Source organism: Sturnus vulgaris, chromosome 18, assembly GCF_052056855.1.
Source record: "Sturnus vulgaris isolate bStuVul1 chromosome 18, bStuVul1.hap1, whole genome shotgun sequence".
Lineage (NCBI taxonomy): Eukaryota > Metazoa > Chordata > Aves > Passeriformes > Sturnidae > Sturnus > Sturnus vulgaris.
The window spans coordinates 8,557,514-8,566,662 of record NC_142260.1 but is presented as its reverse complement, the minus strand read 5'-3'; the positions used below and the strand labels follow the sequence as shown (position 1 = coordinate 8,566,662).

The 9,149-nt window shown below is 40.0% G+C and overlaps 1 protein-coding gene across 1 annotated transcript; it reads left to right on the top strand.

The window, feature by feature from the left end:
* Positions 1-961: 961 nt before the first annotated feature.
* FANCF (FA complementation group F) lies at positions 962-5,550 on the top strand. Its single transcript, XM_014882451.2, has one exon. The coding sequence runs from the start codon at positions 1,030-1,032 to the stop codon at positions 2,104-2,106; it is 1,077 nt and encodes a 358-aa protein (XP_014737937.2). The 5' UTR covers positions 962-1,029; the 3' UTR covers positions 2,107-5,550.
* The last annotated feature ends 3,599 nt before the right edge of the window (positions 5,551-9,149 follow it).

Sequence of the window (9,149 nt, the reverse complement as noted above, 5' to 3'; positions counted from 1 at the left end):
CAAAACCTACAACACAAGAAACACTGGCCACCTCGGTATATACTATCATAGGAGAAGCATATAGCAAACATCTAAACAATTGTAAATGTGTGCTCTAGCCTAACATTGAAAATACACCCTGTTCTCTCTTCTATTTTCCTCTTTGTTTTTCAATAAGACATAACAAAGTTTATTTTTTCAGACTGTGTAATGAAGTGATAATTCTGTATGATTTTCTTTAAGGTATCATTGTAAGTTTCACTTCTTGTTCGGTAAAAATAGACAGACTGTATAGTTTACATACCATGAAACACACATGCAAACACACCATAAAACAGGCGAGCAGAGGCTTGGCGCAGGTACTCAGAGGAGGCCTGGTGCCCTGGGGAATCGCTAATGAGCTATGAAGGCATTAATTGGTGGGGCATTACGGTGAGCCCAGCCCCTGGCACAACGCTGAGCTGTGTGCAGTGATGGGCAGCCCTGTTCCCTGCTGAGCTTGGCCACGGCTGCCTTCCAGGGCCTGAGCTACCACTGAAATTGGGATGTACCCCCAAAGATGGGGCAGGGGGGCTTTGCTCCTGAAGAGGTTTATTTTGATGGTTAGGAATACTATGCTACATATCGTTCTGTGTCTCTTAGCATAGACAGACGGGACGGTCGCGGGAGGTGATTGTCCTGCTCTGCTCTGGGGCGGCCTCACCTCGCCTCCTGGGTGTGGTTTTGGTAGACACGATATAATAAAGAAATAAAACGACTGTAAAGCGTCCAAAAGAGGGCACCAAAGATGGTGAAAGGCCTAGAGGAGAATGATTTACTTTATTTAAAAAAAATAAAAATTATTCGTGCTCAGTTTTTATCATTTTAATTCCGGCTCCGGGCCGGGTGATCGGCCGGAAGGTGAGTGACGAGTCCTTTAACAAAAGCTCGATCCGCATCGGATTGACGTGCGGCTCAGCCAATGGAGTTACAAACGCCGTCCCTCCGCGCCTCGCCTCGGCCCCGGCTCCCGGCAGGACCGCGCTCAAACTGCAGCGCCAAGGCTGGGCCATGGAGCTTGTGCTGGGGCAGGTGGAGCAGCTGTCGGCGCTGCTGGCTGTGTCCCGCTCTGCGCTGGTACGGGACTGGGACTCCCTCACCCTGGACAGGGCTCTAGAGTGGGCCCGCTATTTCCAGCATCTTTATGACCGGTTCCGTAGCCGGCCCCAGCTCCGGGAGGCCGTGGGGCGGCGGCTGCGCCGGTCTCAGCCGTCCCCTCTGCTCGGCTTCTCCACGCTGGGCCGCTGCCCACAGCTGTTGGGGCTGGCGCTTCTGGAGAACCGCGCTTTGCCGCCCGCCGCCTGCCGCCGCCTGCTCCGCGGCCTCCTGCAGTGTCCCGGCGCGGGGGCCGGCCCCGAGCCCCGCGGCCTGGAGCTGCTCGCCCGCCGCAAGGCCGCGGCCTGCCTGCTGGCTCTGCCCCGCCGCCCGCCGCGGCGTCCCCCCGGGCCGGAGGCGCGGCCGCGGGCAGAGGCGCAGCTGCTGCTCAGCCGGCTGCGGGAGGAGGGCCAGGAGGTGCGGGAGGCCGCGGGGCAGCTGCGGTGGCTGTGCGGTGTTCTGGAGCAGCTGCCCCAGCCCCGCGCCTTCGAGGTGGTGGCGGCGGCGCTGGCTCTGCTGAAGCAGGGGCCTGGCACTGAGCCGGCCGGAGGCGGGAGTCGGGATGGGAGCAGCCTGGACGGGTACCAGGCGAGTGCTGCAGGAGACGGATGCACCGCCGGGCTCCTGCTTTCCTGGCTGCTGGACAGCCAGGAGCGATTTTCTGCCTTCTGCCTTTGCCTCCCAGCTTCCCATCTTGCCTTCCTAGCTGGTCACTATTCCCAGTTGAGCAGAGCTTATTTGGACCTCTTAACCCTCTGGGGAAGCCATTTGATCTATGACCCCTTGCAAGGACGGTGGGTTAAAAGTTGCCTTGACAAAGCTGAATTGTCATGGGAAGAATTAAGGCAGCGCTTCAGCTGCCTCTGTCAGGGATCCGCACTGCTTAAAGAACAGACCCAAGCTGCTCTGAAACTCCTGGGGACACAAGATGGAGACTTTAATGTCTGTGGCATAAGTGTGTGGACTGACTTACTGATGGAAGTACGCTACTAGTGCACGAGCACAAAAGCAACGTGAAAACTTAAAAAATCAAACAAATCTGGTTAACTATTTGATGTGAAACACAAGACAACTACACTTGGTTGAAAACCAAACATAATTGAGACTGATCACGATTCTGACTGCATCTGTTTCTGAAGTCTTTCAGGGAGGTCTGGTGTTTTCTTCTAATTGTGCTGTCATTTTTGGCCAACACAGTAAAGGTCTTCCTTTTCAGTACTTGCTGATTAATTGTCTAATAAAATGAAAAAATCCTTTCTGCTTCAAATATGGAGTAGTTTTCTGTTTAGAAAATATGACAGTTCAGATATGGTCATTGTAGTAATTTTTCTAAATGTTGGAAGCTGAGCAAAAATTCAAAGGGAGGCCGGAGTTTTAAATGTGGAAAACACAAATTCAGGGTTCCTTTATAGTGGTTGTCTTCATTGGGCTGCCTGATCTGGTGGCCACTTCGATGCATCTAAAGCTCTTGCACATGATTTAGCCCCATGGTCAGTGAAGAAAGTGAGAGGAAACCAACTGGAAAGCTTCTTCAAAAGTTCTGAAATAAAACTATTAGTTGCTATATTATTTGATAATGTGCAGGTACTTCCTAAGAAAGTGCCAGTAAAATGTAGAATGTTCTTTGTGGGTTTTTTCCCATTTCCATAATTTATTACACGATTCATTGCTTTGTCAAGCAAAAAAGTGAACAGCAAACTTTTTTATTACGTGTATGTATAATATTTATTGTATATATAAAACTTTGTCTATATACAAAATATTATGTAATTGTATGTATAATATGTATTGTATATATAATATTTTCCCCTTTTGTTATGTCATGTTTTATCTGTTTCTGTGAGGAAAACTTGACCAGTGTAGTTTCTACCTTTCCACTTTCATTAAAATGGGTACTGTAATGCAGAAGTAATGTGTATATTTAGCTCTGTAAACTAGTATTACCAAAAGTGAGCACTGTAAAAAGAGAATAGTCAAGGAAGATGAGGCAAACATATGTAACTACTGCCAAAAAGTTACTCAATCTTTTGTATGGAGGACCTTTCAGAGTTCCTGTAGACCATATTTTTACAGTTTCAAGATCAATTGAGACATCTCTTTCTTTTGTTGCAAAAGCTGTGTAGGAGGGGTTAGAAGATTCTTCAATTATGCTTATAAGCTTAAAGAAAGCAAACAAGCTATTAAATGTATAAACTGTATTGAAGCTAATTTGAGTAGCAGTCTGTGTTATGACAAGAAATAGTGTGTATAACTATGGCAGAACTAGAGTGGGAAGAATCCTGTGGTTTTGAAATGGAAGCAGTTAGTACAAGCATTGAATATTGTTTCTCTGGGAAAAGAAATTATGCTTATTTGAACTTGTATGGAAATAATTACAGACATAGATAAGGTCTTATTCTTCAGCTGCTCTAAAACAGAAGAGATACTTGGGGGTAGCAACCTTTATATAGTTAGAAGAACATGCTACTAACCTGTCAAAAATACAACTGTTTTCTTTGTATTCCTTGCTATGTCACATCAGTGAGACAATGAAGTTATGGAGGTCTGCGGATGAAAATATTCTAAAAGTACAACTGTGGCAGTTGTCTTGCTCTGTCCTAAATGGAGTTATTGCCCCTTCTGGAACTTGTGGTCAGTCTTAAAAGACACCAATGTCAGTGGACCTCCCGACTGAGTCAGTATTTCTGTGGTAGCCAAAAAAAAAGAAATCTGTCTAAAAATCTGTCTGAAATCTGTCAGTGTTTAAAACTGCTTAGAAGTGTAAAGCATGAAGTTTGAATTTATGTTGTCTAGCCACAGTTCCCTGTGTTATGTAGTTTTGGCATTTGGTGTGGAAACTCTGCACTTGAGCTTGCTCTTAACGCTTTTAACAGGCATAATATCTTTTTTGTGTGTTAGAATACTTTCTACTATCAGAGGTTCCTGATGAATAATATACCCAAAGATACTAGTCAAAGTTACTTGCTTCTCCCCAGATATATATTAAGGGTGATTATCAAATATTGCAATAACCTTACAAATGTTATAATATCAAACCAAACCTCAACTATTAAAACCTACTGTTCCCTACCTGAATCTCTGCGACAAATTTCAGTGAGAGTTAAGTCTTAGTTTTGTTTGTCAGGTTAGATATGCTTCCTACTTATATACGTTCGCTGTAAATTAAGTCTCTTAATTATTTCTTTCAGATCCTTGTAGGTAGTTTCTTGCAGCATTTCAAGTCTTGCTTTTTGATAAACTTAAGCTTTGTGTTATAAAATTCAGTTCATGAAGACATATGTCTTCCTTTCAAGTAATGTTTATTACACCTTTTATTAAATAAGTGCCACTACAGAATTTTTTACTGGCATAGCTAGGAAGTAACAGGCCCATCAGTGACTTTATTAAGAAAGTAAAAAAATAATCATGGGCATAGACAGACAAGAGACAGGCCAGTATGAACCTTATATACTGATTTCTAATTCTGTCTTCCTTATAGAAACAGGGATAGTGAAAGGTAGTTTAACCTCAGTGAGACAAAAACACCTGGTTATAGCAATTACACAAAAATGTTCCAATTCCAAATACATTATAAAGAGATGCCAGATCCCTGATTACCAAATTCCAAAATCCATATGGTATTAATTGAACAAATACACTGGTCCACATTCCCTATTTTTCAGCATGCTTGTCGAGTTCTCCAGGTAGCTGTGCAAATGAGGAATTTTTCCTGGAACTCCATTTTTAATAAAAGTGTAAACAGGAAAGGAAAAAGTGTGATGTCTGTAACCTCCTCCCTCAGTGTATTTGCATATGTGCAAACTCGACAATCTCAACTATCACGAGAAGCAAGATACTGTAAATGACAGGCTAAGGCCTCTTCCATAATCACCTTCCTCCTTTTTTTTTTTCTTAATAAGGAGAAGCAGATCTCTGCTATTTATTAAATGATGATTGAAGAAACTGCTGTGCTTGTGTTTTAGAAGATTGGTAAGGATTGTGGAATGCATCAGGGGGATCTTGCTTGCCCAATTAACAGCTAAGCTATTTTCCTGCTATTGATGTTTGATTTTTTTTTTTTTTTTGTCTAAGAAAGCAGAAACAATTTACCCCTTGTCAAACAGAACTGTAACTCCACAAATTACATAAGATGTCTGGATACAAAGTTGCCTTTTTTCTTGTTTTTCTTGTGACGTGTCTGTTCCCTTGTACTAAGCAAAATCTAGAAGAAAGCAAATTAAATATTCTAGTATTTTGCAGTATGTATGCAGAACTAGAATAAAGATAAATGATGTAGAATAAATTGTTCATTTATGAAAACAATATTAGCAAATTGGTACTATTCAGGTGAATATGCAAGGCTTGTTTGTGCCAATGCATTAGCATGAATTTTTTTGCACACGTTCCTTTCCCCCAGCCCTTTCCCAAAATGTGAATAAAGGCTTAATGTTCTTTTCAGTGAGTGTGAAGGATGATTTTTTTTTTTCTTCTCATGTGTAGGAGAATATTTTAATCACATCCTAGAAGCAGAAGAGCTGCAGGGAGTAAACACCCATAGTTGTGTTAGTCAGAAGTTCCCAGCTGAAAATTCCTATTGAAAGTTTATTTTGTCCTTGCAATTCTAATTTTAATAGCTCTTTAATGTAATCTAGGATCAGGTAATAATATAAACCATATCCTCTAACTGTCTCTATCCACAGGCCCATTTTATTAATAATATTAGGTATGCAGCTCTTAAATTCCTTTTCTATTACATTAGAAATTCCATAGTATTATGTGATCAATTTACTGTAACACTTAACTAGTACATTTTAGCAGAAATCATAGCAGTATGCACTGAACAGAAAAATGTAGCAATCAAATTCTCAATCTTGTCTTGAGCTAGACCTTCCTATTATATTTCTTCTCTGGGAAGAATGTTCAGGATGATTGCTCAAACATGGGCTATTCGTAGTGTAGCTCACAAACACACTAATCCCAGGATTTGATAAAGTGCAATTTAGATTTTTGGCAATTATCGTGACTTTTAAATCCCACTACAAAGATTGTTTGAATGTTTTCCTAAGAATAATTTAATGAAATTAATGAAATAATAATAATAGTAATGAAATGTGTACTGCTTTCACCTGCACGTTTGTATCATTGTTGGACTCAGAATGGGAAGTGATAATTGTGGTCTTGAGTTCCTGTGCATAGTTCTTCTCTCAAAGTGAAGTTAGCAATGGCAGAAAATTATCATGTTCTTTCTACCATACATAATAAATATTACACCCATAAAAATAAGCCAACAATGCAAGATTATTTGCTATATGATTCAGTTGTCAGTTAAATACCTAGATAAATACTTGGTTTTGATGCTGAATATCTGGGAAAAAATTGTATTTGTTTTGCTCTCATATGAGGAGATAATGACTTCTTTTTAATGATCAGTAGGCTGAAATGTGAATGCAGCCTCACTTTTCAATACTTAAAGGCAGTGGAGTCATTAATATTTTCTTATTAATGTAAATGGGCTAGGTAAGAACAATTGATTTCTTCTAGGAATTAATTGGACATGATCAATCCCTAAAACAAGCGTGACAACAAGGTCATTCATCAGCTGTTTAAGGTTGCAATAGCCTAAGCTTGCCCTTTCAGCTAGGAAAGGATGCCATGCCCTGGAGAAAAGGCTTTTAAATCATTATGCTATTGACAAAAACTCGTGTACTGTTGTCTCTCACAGACTCATCATTCTTAATGTTAAGGTGAAAGTCGCTGACTTCAGGTATTTTATAATTTGCCTTGTTCAAGCTTTGGGTTTAGGGCAAAAATATAAAATATATTTAGGAAACTAAGGGTCTTCTCAGCTCTGCAGGGATTTTCAGGCATTGGAAGTCATATGCAAGAAAATGTCATAATTTTATTAAAGTCTAGATCTTCTACACACTTTTGAGTGAGATGATGGCATTTTGAAATTATACCAGTGAAATAATCTGACCCATCACTTATTTACTTCAAACTAGTTTGAGCACTGAATTCGCCTCCAATTTGCCAGTGTTTTGGGGTTTTTTTAAGAGGTTTGCTTTCTCCCTGATGCAACAAAAGCACCTTCCCTTTTATTCTTCATAAATGTGTACAAAATCTTGTTCAACTTCAAAGATAATATGCATCAAGGGAACACTAGGATGATCATAATGCAGAAAATAATTTCTAGAATACAAAACTAGAATTTCTTAGTACTACTGAAGCAGTCAAGGACTGTCCCGTATTTTTCAATGAGTCAAAATTCAGTAAGGAGATAACTCCCTCCACCTGCAAACAGTACATCAAACTATCATTTAATCCAAAAAGCAAAAATAAGATCCAGTAGCAGGAAATGAAAGCCTGAAAGAGTTAAAAGAAAGATTCTGTTTTCTGTAATGATAAGATTGTCAAGTTAATGGAATAATTTATCAACACCTTTTGTTGTTTTCGTTACTTACTTGCAATCCTTTGCAGAGACTTTGTGTGTTCCTAAAGTGTGCTTTTTTATTTCAAGCAAAGGTTTTTTGGCTAATAGGACTAAACATATGGCCTGGTAGGGAAATATGAGGAAGAAAAAGCAAGGGCTGGTGTGTACACTTCCCCACCATGAAATTTGGTGTGCTGGTTGACAGCTGGTGAGCCTGATGTGTGAGCAGTGAGCATAGTGTAGAACTCGAGAGTGTAGTGTGGAGCACGTGGCTCATAATGACAAAGCTGCAGTTTGATGTGATCATTGTTCAAGACTACTGGAGTACATCCAGTAAATGTGAGAAAGGTTTTATCTGGATCAGACTTAATAGTGCTTCCTTTTGAAAGTAATTGTATTTGTGGCACTGGCTGTAATTGAGCATGAGATAGAGCATGAATTTTGGTGTGAAATGTAATGGACAATATCCCCTCCAAAGCAAGAAGAAACACTGGACTTATTTTTTGAAGACCATACAAATGTGTGGGACCATCCATTCCTATGAAAGAAATTTATTATGTGAAAAAAAAAATTGTTTAAGTGAATAAAATTCTCATCTTCACACCTTGCATGTGTGTCAAGCCCTCTAAGATTTTCTTTGTCCTATGGCTTTCTACATATAACAATTGCTGTTCCTTTTCAATCTGAGAAGGGGAAAAATAATTCTTCTCTGTGTTCAGTGATGTCCAAAATCTATTATTGACACTGCCAGTTCAAGACTGTTGGAAAAATGAAATAAATTGCAAAGGACTAAGAGGAGCAATTTAAGAAGGTTCATTATCCAAACATATGTCCATGCACACTCCACTAGTCGCTGGACATCTGGAATTACTACAGGAACTTTCAGGTAGTGGTGAGCATGCACTTGCCACTAATTACAATAGGAAAATACTGGACCCTGTGCACGGCACTGACAAATTGGTCCCCGTGGTATCTAAGATATTTCACTGTTGTCATTACAGCCTCTAGCAGAGTCAGGATATTTGAAAAGAGTATGGTGTCTGCAATGTATTAAAGATATTATATCCCTATTTATAGTCCAATTCCATGAAAAGAAAATTCCAACAGAGAATGTTTACTATAGAAATTTTGGAATATGGAGCTTTTAAAGGCAGGTATGTTTATTTTATGAGCCAGGTATTTAGAAAAAAGCAATTAAAGCCACCTTGCTCATTAACCTCTCAGTTCCTTATAGAGCACGTTAAGCACAAGAAAGTGATTGCATTTTGATTTGTAATGCTTCAGTGAACTGGCCCTCTTCTCTGGGTATTTGTGCATTGTACTAAAGCATGAGCTCTAAACACTTGCATGTGTTTTTGTTTCACCACCATTTAACAGATACACTGATCTAAATTCTTTGAGCTCATGGATTCCAAATGCCTTTCACCACGAACTTTGTTCAGTCCTTTTTACATTTAGTTTGCAAAGTTAAATCACATGACACAGCTGCATTATCATGGTTATTGCTATTTCAGAAGACTCAACAAATTATAAGCAATATCAAATCAAGACAACGATTTTATAGATAAATAGCTTGACTTTTGCACTAGAAATGACAGCATATTATTTCTCCATCACTGAGTATGAT